Source organism: Cricetulus griseus, chromosome 2, assembly GCF_003668045.3.
Source record: "Cricetulus griseus strain 17A/GY chromosome 2, alternate assembly CriGri-PICRH-1.0, whole genome shotgun sequence".
In the NCBI taxonomy this organism is placed as follows: Eukaryota; Metazoa; Chordata; class Mammalia; order Rodentia; family Cricetidae; genus Cricetulus; species Cricetulus griseus.
The window spans coordinates 427,360,830-427,381,530 of record NC_048595.1 but is presented as its reverse complement, the minus strand read 5'-3'; the positions used below and the strand labels follow the sequence as shown (position 1 = coordinate 427,381,530).

Sequence of the window (20,701 nt, the reverse complement as noted above, 5' to 3'; positions counted from 1 at the left end):
TTTCCCTCTCATCATCATCATCATCATCATCATCATCATCATCATCATCATCACTGCTACCACTACCATCACTATTGCTGTTCACGGGTCATTTCTATATAGCCCAGGCTGGCCTTGAACATGCGATTTTCCTTCCCCAGTTTTCCTTGTACTGGTAATTCAGGCATGTACCTCTTACTACTGTGTCTGATTTGTGCCCGACTTGCCCGAATCCTTCATCACAGCAAGTATTCTCCCGACTCTTCTGTGCATGCACCACCGTGGTGATTCCCTTTTCTTTCTCCTAGGTGGAACGGTTGCTCCCTGAATTACATCTTCTCCTTTCTTGGCTTATTTCCTTTTTTGTTTGTGGAGCACATCCTCTATGAACTTCTTAAGAAAGGCTGTGTAGGAGTTGAATTTTCTGAGACCTGTCTGATTAATGCCTTTGGCCATCACCTTTGTCATTTAGTTTATCTGACATGGAATTCTACTTCAAGAGTAGGCTTTTCAGAGAACTTGAGAGTCACTACATCACAGACACTGACACATGTTGAGTCTTCCTATCCTTATGTGTTTTGTGCCTTCCTCCAGATGATTTAAAAATAATGCTTCTCTTTGCTTCTGTGAAACTTCACAGTGCCGTATCTAGATATGAAGAGCAAATTTCCCCTTTTGTTTATTGTGCTTAGCATTCAGTGAGATTTAAGGACCGGTGTCCATCAGGGCCTGAAAATGCATATTTTTAATCTTTGTAATATTTGATTTGATAACCTACTTAATTTTAGTTTCTTCTTTTGAAACCTCTGCCAGTTGGAGAGGGTATTAGGACTCCTAGACTGGTGTGTGTGTGTGTGTGTGTTGTGCATGCATGTGAAGGCCAGAGGTTGATATTGGGGCATCTTCCTCAATTACATTCCACCTTGTTTTTTGAGACAGCCTCTTTGACTGAACCTAGAGCCCACCTATTTGGCTAGATTAGGTGGCCAACCAGCCCTGGGATCCTCTTGCTCTCTCTAGCACTGGGTTTATATGCATGCTACTCCTGGTTCTTAACATTAATGCTAGGGATCTTAACTCTGGTCCTCATGATTACATGGCAAGCATTTACTCACTGAACCGTCTTCCTGCCCCCCACCCACTGATTTCTATTTCTCCATTTCTCTAATTACTTACACCTGCTTTTATCCCGTTTCTGGGAGCCTGCTTTTATCTAACTAATTAATTAATTTAGTTAGTTAGTTTTGTTTTTTGAGACTGGGGTTTCTTAGCGTAACAGCCCCGGCTGTCCTGGAACTCTGTAGACACCAGGCTGGCCTCAAACTCACATAGCTCCGCCTACCTCTGTACCCCCCTCCCCCTCCCACCCCCAGTGCTGGGACTAAAGGTGTACACCTTCACATCTGGCTTATCTTTATTTTCTAACCCTTTTGGTGAATTGGACGAATCAATAATCTTTTTTTTTTTTTTTTTTTTTTTCTGAGACAGGGTCTCACTAAAGCCCAGGCTGCTAATCCTTTTGGAGAATTGAATCAACAATCGTCTATCTATCTATCTATCTATCTATCTATCTATCTATCTATCTATCTCTATCTACCTACCTACCTACCTATCTTTTCTGAGACAGGGTCTCACTACAGCCCAGGCTGCTAATCCTTTTGGAGAATTGAATCAACAATCGTCTATCTATCTATCTATCTATCTATCTATCTATCTATCTCTATCTATCTACCTACCTACCTACCTATCTTTTGAGACAGGGTCTCACTACAGCCCAGGCAGCTCTAGAACACACAATCCTGCTGCCTCCACCGCCTCAGTGCTAGGATGACAGGGCTGACTGTGTGCACACACGTGTGGTCAGAGGACAGCTTTCAGGAGCTGGTTCTTTCCTTCCACTTTGGGCTCTGGGACTCTATTTCAGGTCATCAGGCTTGTGCTGCAAGTGCCTTTATCTGTCCACCTTAAATTATTTGTTAGTTTCCTCCAAGCTGACCTTGGTCTCTTTTCATTTTTAATGTGTGAGTTCTACGCACAAGAATTTAGTTGTGGATGACTCACCACTGGAACCTGAGACCAGTGGTGTCGGTCCCCTGAGCTGCATGGAAGGAGTGCACATGTGTGTGAGTGTCCATGTCTGTGGAGGCACACAGGTGTCTGTTATCTCCCTACCTGACTGAACGGGTAGTGTGCTTTACATGTCTCCCCCATCTCAGTGGGCTTGGAAGTTCGAAATAAACCCTGGTGAGTGTGGCCTCTGGCACCTAGAACAGCGGCTTCAGGCTGGACCCATAGGCCCAGAGGCCTAAGGAAGTCAGTAGGCAGGTAGGTGTAGGCATGTGGCCATTTCTCTACATTTCTCCCTCCTTTCAGTTCCTTCTAAACTCGTGAGTTGGAAGAGACTGGGAACTCTTCTAACCATAATGGGAGACCGAGGGCAGTTCTGGAGGCGAGAGCATGCATTATTGTCAGAGGACTCTGTGGTTTACATGCTGTCTGTCTTTAGTGGCCACATCAGCACTGACCCTCAGTTTCTGCCTCTGTAACATGTGGCATGTAATTAGTGACAGGATGAGGTCACTCACAGAAGGAAACAAATTCACACACGAAAGGTCTAGAACCCGAGAGTTGTTAGCGGCATGGTCTTCAAGCCTGGCCTCCACAGTTCTTACCTTTCCTTCTTTCCACCCCAGTCCCAGCTCCCAGTCTCCCATTCTTACTGAATCAGTTCCAACACTCTCCTTTTCATGGCCTGGACCAGGTCCCTCTGCCCTTCAAGTTCCTTCTCATACATGGCATTTCTCCTCTCAGCCTCCCGCTGCTTCTGTTCCAGTATCACTTGCAAATGGGCTCTTTCTGCCTGACACCTGGGAACAGGAGACTCAGTTTTAGGAGAAAGGCTCAGAACCTGCGATGGGAACCCCTGGAGAAGCCGGTCTACATAGAGGTACAGCATCTACATATACAAACATACAGAGGCATGTCACACACATACATTATACGCCATGTGCACACATTACAAATACCCATCATCTCTCTGCAGCACCTGTGCACGCGTGCGCGCACACACACACACACACACACACACACACACACACACACACGCACACACAGAGAGAGAGACACACGCACAATAAATGTGTATACCACACACCAAACTGAGCACCTATAGACAGATTCAGCAATTGTAGAGAAATAGAAACAGGGCCTAACCTTGAGTGTTCCTGTAGAGGGCACTACTGAACATTTCCTTCCCTCCTTTCTACCTTCTCTCTTCCCTTCCTCCTTCTCTCCCTCCTTCTTTCCTTCCTTCTTTCCCTCTCTCCCTTTTAACATTTCCACTTTAAAATGTAACTCTCTGGAATGGTATACTTATGGGAGACGTGTCTGAAAGGAGGGTGAATGCCTAGCAATCTAGGCTGGGACCACTATGACCAGCTGGGGACAACTGCATGTGGAGGGGAGAGGTGGAGACCTTGGGGTGATTCTCCTGCTTTCAAGTATTTTTAGAAGGTATGTTATATTGTCTTTTCAATTTAAAATGCAATAGGAAAAATATGGCTTTCCTAAATTTCTGTCTTGGTTTTGGGTTTGGAACTGCCGCAGTTTTATTCTTGCCTTTTCTTGTTGTTGTTAGTGGTTTTCTAGAAGGTTCCAAGAAGTTGACTAAATTGAAAATAGAATAGTCCAAGCTTCTCACTCCATGATCTGGCTGGGAGTGTACACCAGCCAGTGGTGGGTAGATGCTAGCGAGTCCAGGAATCAAATTTAGGGCCTTGTGCATGCCAGGCAGGCACTCTGCCAATTGAACTATACCCCCGGCCCTTGAACTATTGACTTTTAAAGTACAGCTGGTTAGCGGGTCCCAAGTTGGGTGCACCTTCAAATCTTACCAAGAACCGGACTTCCAAAAGGCCCATGAGAGCAGGCCTTGTCTGGACTTTTCTTAATTGCTGATATCTAGACTCCTGTAGGGGGCGCTAATCAGCATTTTTTTTTCCTCCTCTGGTTCTCTTGCTTGGTGTGCCTAGGTTCTATGTGACCACTATGGGGTGTGTGTTGGTTAGGTGGGAGGGAAACCTATCAGGCCCCTACTATGTGCTGGTGACTATTTTAGGTGCCAGTAAGAGGGTTACACCCATGACTCCCTCGGGACTTAAGGTAATTAAGCCAAGTTTAGTGACAGACCCCACCAGAGGCCAAGATGGAGACTATAGAAGGTGCTGGGGGCATTGAGACAATATGGCATTGAAGTCAGCCTTGCAAATCTGTGAGTTGGAGTGGTCTGTCTGCCTGAGTGACTGGAAGAGGTTACTAGGCAGGGACCCCAGGAAGAGGTCAAGAAAGGAAGAGATGCGGGGAGGTCAGCAGGGCCCCAGAGGAAGCCACTGAAATATTTCAAGCAGGGATGATGGGAGTGGATGTGGGAGGGACAAAGGTGTCTTGAGCCCCTAGTATATGCCAGGTATTGAACACCATAGCCTTGCTTCATTCTGTTTTCACAATGCCGTCAGATGGGCTGTATAAGCCTCATTTTACAAGATAGAAAAGTAGACTCTCAAACAGGGTATCATTCTTGCCTCGGGTCACACAGCGCGGTGAGAGGATCAGAAGTCTGGACATGGTCTTGTCTACCAGCTCTTAATTCGTCTTTTCCACACTTTCAGCCACCTGGGACCCTGGTCACCAGTGCTGCGTGGGCAGTGGGTGGGCAGAGCAAATGGCTTCCTGTCAAGCCTCTCTGTCTTTCAGGATGGACTTCCTGGTTTTGTTTACCGTGGTACACCTGTCTCCTACTCCCTCATCATCACCCAGGTACAACAAACACAGCTGGTAGAGAGAATATGCTGGTAGAACTTGGACTGGCTGGTGGTGAACCCTTGTCACCAGCTGGATGCCCATGTTCCCTTTGCACAGTGGTGGGCTCAATGCGTGGCTTCTGGGTCTGGGAAGTGCTTGCTTTCTAGGCTTGGGAGTTGCTACTCCATCTACAGTCTGGAATGATTCTCCACAAACTCTCCGGCCACCTTCTCTCCAGCATGTCACATCTGACTTCTTGCCCAACAGCCCTCACTTGGAGGTCTGATGGTGTCCCAGGCTTTACAGGTTCAAAAAAAAAAAAAAAAACGGGGGGGGGGGGCTTTCTTTTTTTTTTGCCTTTTTTTTTTTTTTTTTTTTTTTTTTTTTTTTTTTTTTTTGTTTTTTTTTCCTTGGGGGGGGGGGGGGGCCCATTTTTTTTTTTTTTCTATACGAGTCCATCTGTCCCAATTTTCCCCACTTCTGAGAAAAGTTGTTCTTGACTCTTTCTCTGAGACCTACAGCCAGTCTCTCAGGAAGCCCTGCTTCAAAATTTACCCACAAATCAACAGCTGTATGCCCTCTGTCACCAGCCCAGGCTAAATACCTCTGCTCTCCTCCTGTTGTGCTGGCTAGTTTCTGTCAGGTTGACACAAGCCAGGGACAACATCTTAATTGAGAAAATGCCTCCATAAGACTGGCCTGTAGGCGAGTTTGTAGGGTCATTTTCTTGATTGATAATATATTTGGGAGGGCCCAGATCATGGTGGGTGTGGCCACCCCTGAGCAGGTGGTCCTGGATGGTATAAGAAAGCAGGTGGAACAAGCCTGGAGTGAGCAAGCCAATAATCAGCACATCTCCATGGCCTCTGCATCAGCTCCTGCCTCCAGTTCCTGCTCTGACTTCTCTTAGTTCCACCGTTCTGTGGAAGTGTAAGCTGAAATAAATCCTTTCCTCCCCAAGTCACTTTTGGTCATGGTGTTTTATCACAGCAGTAGAAGCCCCAACTAAGACACTGGTTTACCAAGAAGCTTTCTGGAAAGAAGGCCTTCTGGGAGCTGCTGATGCTTGCATGAAGAGGAAAGGAAGAGCACACAGAGGGAAGAGCAGGGGCGCCAGTCTAAGGTGGGACTGAGCATAGCAGGTTCCAAGAACATGACGAAGGCCATTTTGGCCCCAATTGGGTGAGGAAAGAACCCTGTTCCATAGGGTCAGTCTGGACAAGTCCAGTCTATGAACTGGAAGAAAGTTGGAGAATGACTGCTAATGTGCACAGGAATGCTTTAGGGAGTGACAGACACCAGTGCTGTAAAATTGACGGCACTGATGGTTGTACAACTCTGCCACTATACTAAAAACTTCTGAATTGTTGAAGAATTTATAAAGCACGCACGCATGCACGCACGCACACACACACACTTTCCAGACAGGTGTTGCTTTTAGAGCCTGTCCTGGAACTTACTTTGTAGACCAGACTGGCCTCAAACTCACAGAGATCTGCCTGCCTCTGCCTCCCAAGTGCTGGGATTAAAGGTGTGTACAACCACCACCCATCTTAAAGCATATACATACATACATACATACATACATACATACATACATACATACACACACACACCCAATCAGATCATGCCCTTCCTCTACTTGGACTCTATAATGGCTCTCGTCCAACTTTGATTTAAAACCAAGGTTATTTTAATAACTTCTCAGGCTCTTTTTAAGCTGGCCCTCATTGTCCAACAGACCTTTCCTCCTTGAACCTGCTGTGCCTGTTCTGCTCCCTGATACAGGAAGTTTGATGCTGCAACATCTCTCTGGAGCCTCTTAGCTGCTCCCACCAGTTTTTCTTGAAGCCACAGAAACTCTTGCATGGCTAAGACCCCCCCCCATACACACACTTTTACTTAGGATCTGAGTCAGGGGAGTATTTGCTGGTCACAGCAGCAGCTCGGGTGGTGAGCATTGGTTGGGGGGTTCTTTTTGGGGGGGGGGGGGTTTCCGCAAAAAAAACGGGGGGGGGGCGTGGGGGCCCCCGGGGGGGGGGGGGCTTTTTTTTTTGGGGGGGCTTTTGGACTCAGGGCTCTCAGGTCTGCCCCAGTTGTTCAACACATAGACGGCAAACTTCCCAGTGATTCAGTATGAGTCATAGACACTCAGCTTGTGACGAGGGTGGGACTGTTCCCTGACCTTGCTTGGAGAAAGTGCTATGTTGTCCTCTAGAGACAGGCAACATGCCGACCCTTGAAGACCAGATGCAGAGTCAGGAAGATCTTTGCATGGAGTAGACTTTTAAAACAGGAAGATAATGATTTTGGGGCCTAGAGATAAGTCAAAGAAGGGAACATGGAGCTACTTGGTAGAGGCAGACAAGGAGGGTGGAATATAATCAGTTCTCTGTATCTGTGTTTCTGGTTTTAACCAACCACGAACTAAAAATGTTCAGGGACAAAAAAAAAAAAAAGATAAAAATAAAAATTAAAAACCTAAAATGTGTGTCTTGAATATGTCTGATTTTCTTTCTTCCCATGGTTCCTTATACAATGTAGTTGTACAACTCTTTTCACAGCATTCAAACCAAGTTAGGGAGGTTCCTATAGTACAGGGGAGGGTGCTTGGTAGTTCTCTTGTAGGGGGGGGGGGGGGGGGGGGGGGGGGAAAAACCCCCCCCCCCCCCTACCCCCCAAAGCTATTCCCCTTTTTTATTTTTGGGGGGCAAAAAAAAAAAAAAAAAAAAAAAAGGGCCCCCCCTTTATGCAAAGCACTTGAATGACCATGGGTTTCAGTTTCTCTTGGGGTCCTGGAACCACTCCTGTTGATATGGAGGACTGTGCTAAAAACAAAAACAGCAAAAACAAACAAGCAAACAAAACCCCCCAAACAAACAAATAACTGGGCTGGGGATGTAGCTGGCTTGGTAGAGGGCTTGCCCTGTAGACACAGAGTCTTAAGTTTGATCCCTAGTACCATATAAACTGGGCACAGAGGTCCATGCCAGGAGGATCCTCAGTTAAATAGCAAGTTAGTTTCAGGGCAGCTTGAGCTATATAACAAAACAAAATTGGCTGAGGGAGTCAGGCATGGGGGACCAGGACTGCTCCATCTCAGCACTGAGAGACTGAGACAAGGCTTGCAGATTGGAAGTGAGTCTTAGCTACAGGAAATGATTAAATAACAACACAAAACAGCAGGAAAAAAAAGGGGGGCCCTTATTGGGGGCCTTGCCTTTGTTTGTTTTTTTTCTGGGTTGGGCAAAAAAAAAAAAAAAAGAAGTCAGTTCGCAGGGCTTGCTTGGCTCTCAGGTTCTCTCTGCTAACAAGCTGACATTGGGTGAATTATGTAAGTTCTGGGTGAATAACAGCCACTGTTATGGTTATCGGGAGATCAAAAAGGTTGAAAAGGTTGTATAACAGAGAACAACAATAATAACAACAACAACAAACTGAGGGACACTTTAAAATGAAGACAAAGCCAGGCATAGCAGTTTATGCCTGTAATCCCAGCACCCAGGAGGCAGGAGAATTGCCATAAATTCTAGGACAACCTGGACTTCAGAGTGGAATCCTATCTTTAAATACTATGTGAGGGAGATAGGTTTGGAGGCATGGTGGAGTCAGAGCAGATTAAAAAGGCAGAGGTGCACCCAGAAGAGACCGCAGGAGTGGAGGACAAACATGGAGGAGCACCGGGACCAGGAGCCGGAATGTCTCCTGGGGTTCTTGGGGAGGCTGGGGACGAGAGGAACCAGGAGCCTTATAGGATCAGGATTGATGCCTAGGATGGTACTGGCCTCAGTGTCCTGGAGTCGTGCCCAGTACATTGAGATACTTAGGAGTTCTGGCATCCCAGCCATGCTGGTGTTGCCAAGGTTACCTGCTGAGCTGCTCCTGGAGCGCCTGCAGCTCTTCTCCCTGTGTCCTCAGCAGCTGCTCCTGGCACTGGGCCTGTTCCTTTGCCAGCTGGAGCTCATACCTGGGGTCCTGGGGACGAGATGGGAAAGGAAGAGTTGAAAGACAACAACCCCAGCTTGGGGCCCACCTGATGAACTAGCCATGCCTCTAGGAGCTGGGTGAGTCTGGGGTTGCCACTTCTTTTCCAGAAATTGCCAAGTTCTTGGACCTGGAAGTCTGGCTAGCAAGGAGGCTGAAGGACATCTTGGGAGAAGCATGTCAAAGCTTTTTGGGAAAAGCGTGTCAAAACGTGACTAGTCCAGAGTACATTAAAAGAGCTTAGACACTGGGAGACCTCTGCCCTCGCAAAGGAGCCTGACTTTTGTGACCCAAAAGACTTGCTGGGATGTGGTCCCTAACTCAGTGTTGTCATGGCTAGGCAGGAAGTACTGAGGAGTGAAGTAGGCCTCACGGGAAGCAATCATGAGAAGGTACACCATTTGAGCTGAAGAATGTGGGACATTCCCAGATAGTGACTCCAAGAAGGCAAGCTAAAATTGGATGTAGAGCTCTGTGTGGTTGCATAAACCCATAACCCCAGCATTTGGGAAGTCAAAGGCAAGAAGATCAGGAATTCAGGGGCATCCTGGTTTTATAGGAAATTTGAGGCCAGCCTGAGTTACAGAAGGTCTTTTCACAAAGAACCCCTTATACTGATCTGTGGGCTGCAATGGCCTCAGGCTATCATTGTAGATCCCTTAGCTGCAAACCAGGTTAAGAGAGGAAACAATAGATAGGTACCTTGACCACCTCTGGCATGGGCACTTCTGCTTGATCCTCCTGCCTGGTCACACTGGTCACTGCTGTCCACTCTTGTGGCTTCTCTGTGGTAGAGTCTTTCTTTATTCCTAGGTCTTGCAGGACCCAGGGCTGCCCCAGAACACTACGCTGATCCCACTCCTGCCTGTTCCCCAATGCTGTGTCTTCTACCCTTTCTGGAAGGCTGGGGGCCAGCATCCCTTGGTCATGGTCCCAATCTGCTGCCTTTCCCTGGGTCCCTTCTGTTATTCCCTGACCTTTAGTCACGGGCAGACTTCCTTTGCCATCATCTTCCATTCCCGTCGCCTCCTTTTGAGCCCCCTTAGCCCCTTCCCTCTGTTGCTGGCTGCCGGCTGCCGAATTCTCCAGGGATTTACTGTTCTTTGTATCTCCCCCCTTCAGGTCTAATGGAATTTCCCCCCCTTCTCTTTCCCAAATGCTCTGGGGACAAGTGAGGCTCTTGGAATCCCCTTTCTTCTTTTCCAAAAAGGGGGGAAGACGGCCATGCTGCAAGGGGGTAGGGAGGTCAGGCTGGCGCTCTTCTCTGGGTGCATCTTGCAGACAGCTGGTTCCGTGGGCGTCTCGTCCCTGTAGCTGTCCTCTGGAGCATCTCACCTATAGAGAAGTCCCATCTCAGCATCTGGTCACTGATCTGGGATATAGCCCTGGGCCAAATGGTTTGCTTCTTAGTGGCTTCAGAGGCCTCCTACTTGGAAAGTCACCAGAGATAATCTCAGGAGACCCACAGATCTGAGCTAAAGAACAGCAGGTGTCTCAGTTCCTCTCTTCCCTGCCTCCAGCCAGTGACATGGCCATCTTCCGCCTGGGTTGATCTTGCCCCCCCCCCCCAGTTCTTCCTCCATCTTCTCCTTTCACCTTTCCTGCTGTGCTTGGTTTTGTGTTTCTGCATTCTCATCTCTAAAAGGGGAACAAGAATTCCTAGTTTATAAAATGGTGATAGAATCTTAAGCAGACAAGTGACTACTCTCAAGAAATCTCTCCCAGTAGGGATGTATGTCAGTGGTAGAACACCTGTCTAATGTGTGTGGCCCTGGATTCGATCCCCAGCATAGCAGGGGCAGGGGCAGGGGCAGGGCAGGGGCAGGGGCAGGGCAGGGGCAGGGGCAGGGGCAGGGGCAGGGGCAGGGGAGTCTTCTCTGTGATCCTATTTTCCCTCGGCCATATCTGCACCTTATAATCATCCCTTGATACCAGGGGAGTTGGCTCCAGGACCTGAAGCTGGTGCTCAAATGCCTGGACACCCAAGACTCTTCTTTAGCATGGTGTCAGGTTTGCCAATAACCAATGCACATCCTCCAATAAGCTGAAGTCCTTTTTTGTGTGGGGGACTCTGAGGGAAAAATAATCCACAATGTTCAAACCAACGCAATCATTTTTTTTCTAAATATTTTGTATGTGCGGTTGGTTGAGTCTACGGATGCACAGCCCACGGATGTGGAAGGGTGACTGCACACTTAGCATAGGTTGCAATGTGTTCCTGATCTGTCTCCATTAACACCCCTTGAACTCTTTCAAGGTCTGAGACTGAGTCCTTAATGGTGCCACATCTGGTGTCTGGAAGCTCGTGGAATGATGACAGCCTTAAGCTGCCACATGAGAACAGAGCCGGAGCTTTGTGCTGAACTGCATGGGGTTGTGTCAAGCCGTCTACACAACTCCCCTAGGAAGTAGGACAGGAACTCACCCAAGGACCTTTAGCTGAGTTTAGGAAAGGGCAGAGCTGGGTTGTGAATTGGGAAATCAGGCTCTTTAGTCACTCCCCTAACTGACGGGCAAATTTGAACACCCAGCTCAGGGGTTTCAGTAGAAGTGGGCTCCGTGGTCTGTTTCCTGCAAGCTTCCAGCCACCCCTATTGCCCTCTCCTCATGAGAGCCCCAGTGGCTTCTACAGCTCCTAGAGCTCCCTTGTTCTCCTTATTCCACCCCCCAAGAACAAGACTGCTCCCTGCTCCCTGCTCTCCTATTGATTGCTTCACACACTGCTTCCACCTCTGTTCTCTTTAGCTCTCTGAACACCCACAGGAGGCCCTGCTCAACTCAGGAGTTCCAGTAGATAGATGACCAAAAAGCAAGTCAGGGAGATGGCAGGCAAGGTCACCTCCTTTGGGAAAGCTTCGGGCTTTCTGGATCTTCTTTCCTGGGTCCGGCTGGGATTGGAGCAGCGGGACCTGAAACCAAGAGGCAGAACATCTGGCGTCTTTAGTGGAGGCTACCCCAGCTTCAGAGCCACTCATTCAGATCGCTACCTAAAGCTGAATGCAATGTGGAGCCAGATCTAGATTGAATAACAGGTAGTTTATTAAGAAATAGTACTCACGCAAGTCCGCTTAGCCAGACGGCAGGGAGCGAGAGAAGGGGCCCGGCGAGCGTACCCCTAACTATTTAAATCTTTCCAACGTCACTCTGATGGGCAGTGGTCAGCGACATCTGTGTCCCAGCCCCAAGCGGACGTGGTTAGCATTACCTGTGTCAGCGGTACCTCTATTCATGCTTTCTCCCTAGAGCTACCCTTTCTGTTTTCCACCTTTCCCCTGCGTGGTTCCCTTTCCCCATGTAGCCAATCATTCCATGATCCATCTGTACATCCATTGCATCCTAGCTTCCTGTCACCTATCCATCCTTCTCACTTTCCAGCCAGCATAATCCCTAGCTACATTCTAAATATTTGTCCTTATATACATAGATCAGAGTAGTCCTTACCCCTCATCAAGGAAATTTCTCTTTGCAACGGATGGAAATCATTACAGAAAACAACAACCAATACATACACAATACAGCTACATGTAAGGCTCAGGGATCATTGCAGAAGAGGGGGTTGAAAGATGAGCCAGAGGGTCAGGGAGTTGGCTTCGGGGCTGTATCTTTCAGGAATGTCAGAATCTACACCAATAAAATTTCATCAACATGACTGCCTAAACATGAGCCAATAGCAATAGACAAGTAAACATGAATGAGAGAAAGTTCATGAGGACTCAACCCTACAAAAAGAACCACAGGCAAGTAAGGAATGCTGAGAGCAGGAGAAACAGTCTTCCCACCCATTGATTACCCAATACCAAATGGTTATCCCTAAAACACACATACAAATAACATTGTTGTGTGTGTGTATGTGTGTGTGTGTGTGTGTGTGTGTGTATCTCACAACAATTAATGAAAAAGGAGCCCATTAATTTGAAATAGGGCAAGGAAGAGTATATGGGAGGGTTTGGAGGGAGACAAGGGGAGGGGGAAACAATATAATTATGATCTCAAAAAAGTTTTTTAAGGGAAAGAAAGAATGGCTTAGGTTGGAGGCCGAGAGCCCACTCACTCTGAGAACATGGGCCAGGCTTCATCCAGGTCTGGGCGCTGAAGATCCAGGTTGAAGGTAACTCCATTGAGGGCATAGAGAGAGTCCAAGATGTCTTCCTGGAGCTCAGGGCACAACAGAGGGCTCCGGGGGCCATACCATTCCCTGTGTGAAGAGGGACCAGCACATTTGGCCATTGTCACTCTTGACTTCTGAGGATCAGCACACCACAGTGGACCTTCCTGGGCAGGTGTGGCTGAGCTCAGCCTTGGAGAGCAGAGGTCCAAGGCAAACTGAGGAGCCTTAAGCCCTTTGTCTTTTCTGATGCCCATTCCCTTATCCCAAATGGCTAGTCATCCATTTAGGAGTGAAGGAGGGTAGTGGGCTCAAGTGTCACTAAGGGATGATGGCCTGGCAGTCCTACCTAGTGAGATCTGGGCTCAGGAGGCACAGCTGCATTGACTCAGCCAGCTGTCCACGGGCGAGGCAGAGTCGGATAAAGGCGCGACCCTTTCCCAGAGAGGTCTTCAGCTGCGGGGTGTGGTGAAGACCAAAGAGAGGGCGAAATCAGGATGGGGAGCTGGGCCAAATCAAAGGGAGCACAGACGGGAACAAGAGTGAAGCAGGAGAAAGGGTGGAGGAGAAATGTGTGGCTGGAGGTGAGGCTAGGGGGTCCAGTGAGAGGTGAGAACAGGTGAGAAGCCTTCTGTCAACGGAGCAGGTTAGAGCGATGGTATGAGTAACAAGGAACCTAGGGAAGGGCTGTATGCCTGCCTCTAGTCATTCTCTGTCCAGTGCTGGTACCAGAGCTTCCTTGTGCTTCCAAGGTCCATCCCCTTCCTTATCTCCTGCTCCTGTTACCTTGTTCTGTGAGCACACAAAGCTGGTCTGCTCTGTGTATCCCCGGTGCTGCCGCAGAGCGGTGATCAGGAAGTCCCAGTAATCCTTCCGAGCCCCCAGGAAGCTCCTCTGCTCTTTCTGGTCAAACTAGGATCAAGGTGAGGGAAAGGAATGTGTGCCAGGGGTTCCTTCTGGAACCTACCTAGCACCCCAGCTTGCTGGGAAGGCACTGGGGAGAAGAAAGGGCTCCTATAGACAGGCTTGTTTTTTTTGGGGGGGCACAGATCTGGCTCTGCCCTTACTGGCTATGCGATATTTGCTCTCTCTGAGCCCAAGTTCACACTCATTCATTCACAAACACTAAGTATATTACTCTGTGCAGGCCCCGTTCTAAGATCTGTGAACAATGAACAAAACAACCTCAGACAGCTTACATTTTGGTAGGGGAGTCAGAGGACGAATACATTAAGTTTTTTTTTTTTTTTTTTTGAGACAGGGTTTCTCTGTAGCTTTGGGACTCACTCTGTAGACCAAGCTGGCCTTGAACTCACAGAGATTCGACTGCTTGTGCCTCCCAAGTGCTGGGATTAAAGGCATGCACTACCACTGCCCAGCTACATTAAGTTCTTAAAGCATACAGTGTGTTAGATAGTGATGGTGGCTGTGGAGGGAAAAAGAAAAAAAAGGAAGAAAAGAAAGTGTGTGTGTGAGCTGGGCAGAGACAGGCAGATCTCTGTGAGTTGGAGGCCAGCCTGGCCTACAAGGCTACAGAGAAACCCTGTGTTGAAAAATCCAAACAGAGAGAGAGAGAGAGAGAGAGAGAGAGAGAGAGAGAGAGAGAGAGAGAGAGAGAGAGGAGACACAGAGATATAGAGAGACTGAAATTTTAGCCTGAGGAAGCCTTCAGACCTGAGGGTCATGCGAACAGAAGCCATGCAAGTATCTAGGGAATAACATTCCAGACAGAGAGAATGCAAAGATAAAAGCCCCTAGACAGGCGCAATCCTGGTGTGCTATGAGGGTTGAGACAGAGTAGCAAAACTGCAGTTCACTGTCAAGAGGTGAAGTCAGAGGAAGAGGAGGGATTTTTTGTATTTATATGGGGGTGGGGCTGGTAATCAAGGACCTCAGGAGGTAAACATGAGGAGAGAATGAAGACCAGTCCTAGCTTCCAGGAGACGGTTTATGTCATGAAAGACTTGCTCACTGAGCAAGGAGACAGTGCCTGGAAACCATGGAAGACAGCAGCTTGGAGATGTATCTTGGAAAGCTCTCCTGAGTATTCAAAGCCAAGGAACAGGGTCAAGAAAGAGAGGGAAGGTGGTGGTCCCACCTGCAGCAGCAGCTCCAGGCAGCCACAGAGTCTGTGTAGCTCCGCGCTGGTGTCTGTCACTGGCCCCTGCCCGTCCCCATATCCCTGCAGGATGGCAGAGACAGCATCTGCAAGGAGGAGGGTAGACAGCAGACATCAGGGAGCCTGGCTCAAAGAGGATGCTCTCCAGACCCCTCACTTCTTCTGCAGCTCACCCCCAGAAAATCTGACAGGGAAGACTCACTTTTCAGGTTCCCCGTGATCTTTAGGATGGCCTCCTCTTCTGACATGGAGACTGGGAAGTGATGTGATTCTCTGTGATCCTCTGGGTTCAGCTGCCCACTTTCCTTATGTAGAGATGGGTGAGAGTCCAGAGTTGAGGGAGAATGAGAACATACTGGGGTCACACAATGAGTTCACCAGCAGGATGAAAAACAATTCCTTCCTCTCTTTCCCTTAAAAAAATTTTTTTTTAAAGCAGGGTGGTGGTGGTGCACGCCTTTAATCCCAGAACTCGGGAGGCAGAGGCAGGTGGATCTCTGTGAGTTCAAGGCCAGCATGGATTACAGATTGAGTTCCAGGACAGGCTCCAAAGCTACAGAGAAAACCTGTCTCAGAAAACAAAACAAAACAAAAAAATTAAAAATAGTTTACTGAGTATATTGCAAGGAATCCAAGTTATTTCTTGAAGGCCAGTGTATAAAGATATGAATGTGGCCCCCACTTATCAGTTCATGCCTGGTGTTGGTCACCCTGATCAGTGCTGACAACTTTACCTCATTCACTTCCCTTGGTAGCCTCCAGAGTGTACGGCTACACAGGATGACCGGGCACAGAAAGCGTAAATCTCAATCCAGTATCAAAGCTATAAGCTGAACTCAGATCCATTTACTTGATATTAGCAGAGTGCTGAGTGGACACCCGGCTGGAAAACTGTTACCTCTTGAATAGCCCTTGAGCCCCAGCAGTGTGTCATTGCCTTGAGACCTACATTAATCCTTTCCAGGGCCCCAGATGAGTGGAAAATATGTGTTCCCTGGGGAAAGCAGCAGAAGTACAAGTGCAGAGTTGGGACTGAACCCAATGTTGGGTGTGAGGAGAACGGTGGCTGGGTTACACCCGCCATCCTCTCTCATGGGACTCTCCTTCTGCCTCCAACTGGTCCTGGGACTCAGAGAGGGGCACTGCTGCCCTTGAAGGATGATGATGAGCTAGGCAAAGATACTGGCATCAAAGTCAGGTTCAGGATGAAAGCCCAGATGTCCAGCCTCCCAGGCAGCAGTGATGGAGTTTGTGGGTGGGGTAGCAGCCTTATGGCAGTGGACCACAGGAGGAAAGGAGAAAGAAGAAAAGACAGAATAGGAGAGTGTACAGGGCCCAGGGATGGGAGTCAGAGGACACAGGGCTACCCTGGACTTGTTGCTTACTCACTGTGTGTCTTCCAACAGTTTACTCTTTCTCAGACCCCAGGTTCTTCATCAGTAGACCAAAGATTAGACAGAAGTTCTCTATGGACCTTCAGGATTCCTCAAGCCCATACCCAAACCCAGGGATTCCCCGTGCTCACCTGGGAAAAGCCTGCCTGGTTGGGGTGTGGGCAGTAGGGTTCTGCAGCCTGAGTATGTCCCTTGTGACTGTGGACTCTGCACAGCCCTTCCCAGCTCTCCTGCCTGGGGGTGACTCAGGCCCAGCCTGGAGAAGGCTGGACCAACCCTGGTCAGGGAGAAGTAGCAGAGGAAGATTAAGGGCTCTGAGGCAGAAGAGTGGCTCCCTCAAGCTGATCCTGCAATAGGGCCAGTTGGTGGTCAAACAAAACCAATTGAGGTCTCCTTTCCCCGGCACCTGCTCCTGTCTTTCTGTCTTGTTGCCAGCAGATGGCGGAAAGAGCCTGGCCGAGGCGCTACCGTTTCTCTCTGGCTGTTTTCCTGTCACTGGACTGGAGGTGTGGGTGGTACAGGTGGAGAGAGGACAAACGACCACCAAGTGTCTTCCCCTCTTCTTTACTCCAACCAGCTGAGCGATCCTTGTCAGTGTTGGGGTGCCTCCCAGCCCTGGTGCACACTTCCCGGGGACGGAAGTGAAACGTCCAGTGCAGCGCCAGGTGGGCTACTCTTGTAGGGTGGCCTCTCTTCTCTGACCTCGCTCAGCTTCCTGATGCTGGGGCCATCCTTTTACTAGGCTAGGCTGGGTTGGGGGCTGGTCCTGGTAACTGGGAATCGAGGGTTAGGGACTTCTAGAACTACTTTTACAAGGTAGACGAACCACCTGTTAGCAGGGCACTAAGCGATCCCCAAGCCTGCTGTTCTCTGTTCACTTCTTCCCGGTGCAGAACTCGATCCCCCAACACTCGTCCTCCCTGCTGCCGTCTCTGTCACCCACAGATCCCTTTTCTGATGTCGGTCTCTCAGTCGCTCTCTTTCTCGCGCTCCTCGCTCAGCCTGTCCCAGGGACTCCGCTGTCGCCCATCCCGCGTTCCGGCTCCTTCGGGTCCCCTCCCCACCGTCTGCCTCCTGCGTCCTTGTCGCCGCCCCTCGCAGGGCCCCGCACTCCCACTGCCTGGCAGAGCCACAGCGGAGGCGGAGGCGGACTCCGACGGGGCGGGCCGGGGGCGTCGCCCTCCTTCCCCGCGTCTCAGACGCCCTGGGCCAAGAGGTCGCTGGGGCTGGGGGCGGGCCGGCTCGCGGGTAGTCCGCGTCCCCGCCCCGGGCCCGTCGGGCGCCGGGCCGGATGGGCTGCACCGTGAGCCTGGTGTGCTGCGAGGCGCTCGAGCCTGCGCCCCCCTGCGGCCCGCAGCCCCCCGGGACTCCGCCGGGCCCGGCGCGGCCCGAGCGCTGTGAGCCCGGGGGTGCGGTGCGAGCCCAGGGGAGGCGGCTGCTGCTTCAGGTAGGGTGCTGCGGGCTGGGTGCGGGCAGCGGGCGCGGCAGAGCCCAGTCCACCTGGGACAGTAAGGAGTCTGGGAAGGTGTGGGTTGGAACATGGGAGGGCCCTGCAGCTAGTTCCTTGGAGGTCATACCTGGGGTTCTGGTGTCCTTGAGCAGAGGGTGCCTTAGAAGGGCAAATACCTGTGAGGTGTTGGGGGCAGGTTTGTGACCCAGCACTACCTAGATTGAGGCGAGAGGATTATAATCCAAGGCCAGCATAGTTAGATCGTTTCTCGAACAACCCGAACCCGACCCAAACCTAATACATAAAGCAAAAACAAACAAGAAGAAAGAGGAAAGAGAAAGTGGCAGAGAAAGAGAGGGCGAGGTTGCAGGTAATTGGTTCAGGTGAGAATTTGGAACCACCAGAGGGTGCTGGGTCAAGGAGGGAGAGTAGCATCCTCTTAGCTTGGGGAGGGGAGGCAGAGTGGGTGACTGTCTTGGTCTCTTCTACTTTTTCTACCTTGAGGAAGGGGCTGTCAGAGCCAGCCTGGCCCCCAGCAGGGTGTGAGGATGTGGGTGGGACAGAGGCAGCATCAGGGCAGACCTAGGCACGGGGTGGGGTGGGGTGGAGGGTGGCATTTAGCTCTTCATCCTCTCTGTTGAGCAGAGGCAAAATAGCGACGACCGGAGAAGCAGGTGCTTGATGTGGGTTAGCAGACTGGTAGGACGCCCCAGGCTTTGCATAGGTTCTGCATTTTTTTTCTGGAGAAAGAAAGTGTTTTGTATTAGTAGGGACTGCTCAACTCTACTCCAGCCCCTGCCGGACCACAGCCTCCCTCTCCATGGGAACAGGGGAGCCGCTTCATGGAACTGTATGCTGAATTATGCTCTGGGTGAGACTGGGCTCCCACAGCTCTTTCTCCACCGGAGGCCAGCAGACTCAGGGCTGACTCTATCTACATGCACCCTGCGGCCACATCCCAGCCCCTCCTTGTGGACAGCAGGGAGGCCGATGTGGCTGTGTGTACTTAAGCAAGAGTTTGCAAGAGTGTGGCAAGTGCCTAAGAGGCCCCTCTGTACCACTTGATTGGCTGTGCCTCTAGGGCAGAGTTGAGAGCCTATTTGTGGTTATCTGTCACAGCCATAGGTATGGGGTTGGGAACTTGTAAATGAAATGCTGTATCCTACAAGGCAGTGGCTGGGCACTATGAGGAACAGGTTTAGGGCTGGAATTGTCATCTGTAACTCAACGTGGCTGGTGCCCTAGCTGGATCCTCATGGAGCCTGGGGGGGAGGGCTTAGGGAGCCTGGGGTTATGAATTGAGCACCCCACATTACTGGTGATGGCAGAGAACTGGGGTGACATGCTAGAGCTCTTAGAGGGCAGGTCCCTGCAGAGTTGTTAGGGTAGCTTTCACCCACCCACCCACCTACCCACCCTTGGCTCAGAGCTTCCCATTCCTCTGACTGGTGAGTCCACAATGACCCTTCCTACCTCAAATCCTGGGTTTTGCCTTGGGGGTGGATCTGAGCTGCTCCCAGGGGGTTTGAGGATTGGAACAGAGAACCCTGGGAGGCATCTCCGACTCCAGGGCTTACTGTTGTTCTTACCTCCTGCTTGGCCAAGACCATCCACTTCCTTGTTTTGCCTGCTGCTTTTCAGACAGCTCTCCAGCCCTTCTCTCTTTCTGCCTGTGGGCTCAGGTCTTTTACTCCCCCCCCCCCCCGCCCCGCCACTCTCCCTGCAGCCAGCCTTGACATAGTGGGGGATACTATGTAAGGGTGGGCAGGGATGGATAATTGGGGCTGAGATCAAGGAGAAGAACCAGGGACACTGGAGGTTGGTGACTCAGGGTAGGAGGGAGGGAGGGATTTGTGTGTGCCCTGTGTGACAGCGACAGGGACAGGGATGTCTGTATTCGGGGACAAGTGTCTGTCTGCATTTGGATGAGCTGGTTTTCCAGTGGCCTCCTGGGAGAGCTTGCTGTGACTCATTCCCTCCCTTATCTGTATGGGTAAGGCTCCTTAGCCAAGCGCCCAGGTCCTGGCTTAAGCAGGGGCTGCTGGGCCTGCAGCTCTTTTGCTTAGCCAAGACCCTATTCACAGGTAACTCTCAGGAGACTATGCAGCCCAGTGAAGAGCCAGCTGCCTATGCCTATCACTGGGGCCCTTGCTGGAGGAGGTGTGATACTCACGCCCTTGTTCTGGATAAACATCTCTTGGGCTCTCACCCTCCCAGGAACCCAGCTCAGAAGCTACCAGGCATCTGGGCTGGCAGCCAGGGCCCTCCTACTGCCACAGACACGTGCCAGCCGCCATTCCTGCCTGGCCCATCCCATGGACCAGCTTCTTGCCCTGAGGCAGGCTGGGTTCATGTCTCTGACTCCCTTCTCAGCCTTGATATTCGGCTCATGATGCCCCCTTTGCCCACTGTGGTATTGCTGTCTCCCATGCAGCTGCCTGCCTCACTCTACTGAGTTGCCCCCTCTTCCTACCCCCACCCACTCTGTCTCTACAGCTCTTACTATACTAGCAGGCCTGAATCTGAGACCTGCCCCTCCTCCCTGTTTGGAGGGCGCTGCCTGCTCCAGCTTTGTACTATCTTGAGCTTGGATCCTATACCCTCAACTGGCTCTTTTTTTTTTTTCCAGATTTTTTTATTTGAATTAGAAACAGGATTGTTTTACATGACAATACTAGTTCCCTTCTCCCTCTTGTCCTTCCCTACCACTCCCCCAACTAAAACCCTACCTATCACATATCCTTTCTGCTCCCCCTGGATGGTGAGGCCTTCCATAGGGTGTCATTAGAGTATATCATATCCTTTGGGATAGGGCCTAGGCCCACCCCCATGTGTCTTGCCTCAGGGAGTATCCCTCTATGTGGAATGGG

The 20,701-nt window shown here is 50.3% G+C and overlaps 2 protein-coding genes across 2 annotated transcripts in view; both read right to left on the bottom strand.

Annotated features, from left to right (window-relative positions):
- LOC113833522 (RUN and FYVE domain-containing protein 4-like) overlaps nucleotides 1-2,190 on the bottom strand; it is a 20,323-nt gene extending 18,133 nt beyond the window's left edge. The window contains exon 1 of the mRNA XM_027395979.2: nucleotides 2,152-2,190. Within this exon, the coding sequence (XP_027251780.1) occupies nucleotides 2,152-2,190 (39 nt within the window). The remainder of the gene's footprint in view (nucleotides 1-2,151) is intronic.
- On the bottom strand, nucleotides 1,395-20,060 carry Rufy4 (RUN and FYVE domain containing 4). The gene is made up of 13 exons (XM_035441030.1): nucleotides 19,421-20,060; nucleotides 16,513-18,571; nucleotides 16,377-16,418; nucleotides 15,190-15,292; nucleotides 14,967-15,073; nucleotides 13,655-13,780; nucleotides 13,218-13,324; nucleotides 12,815-12,958; nucleotides 11,603-11,672; nucleotides 9,741-10,098; nucleotides 9,466-9,548; nucleotides 8,648-8,754; nucleotides 1,395-2,846 (listed from the first exon to the last, which is right to left on the bottom strand). The coding sequence occupies exons 4-13, from the start codon at nucleotides 15,233-15,235 to the stop codon at nucleotides 2,696-2,698; spliced, it is 1,299 nt and encodes a 432-aa protein (XP_035296921.1). The 5' UTR covers nucleotides 15,236-15,292; nucleotides 16,377-16,418; nucleotides 16,513-18,571; nucleotides 19,421-20,060; the 3' UTR covers nucleotides 1,395-2,695.
- Nucleotides 20,061-20,701: the final 641 nt, after the last annotated feature.

Excerpts from the sequence above, each read along its gene's own strand:
- Rufy4 (XM_035441030.1), bottom strand. The coding sequence starts at position 15,235 with ATGTCAGAAGAGGAGGCCATCCTAAAGATCACGGGGAACCTGAAAA. Across the intron at positions 13,781-14,966 it reads GCCTGGAGCTGCTGCTGCAG|TTTGACCAGAAAGAGCAGAG; the intron begins GTGGGACCACCA and ends CCTTGATCCTAG. Across the intron at positions 13,325-13,654 it reads TTGTGTGCTCACAGAACAAG|CTGAAGACCTCTCTGGGAAA; the intron begins GTAACAGGAGCA and ends CACACCCCGCAG.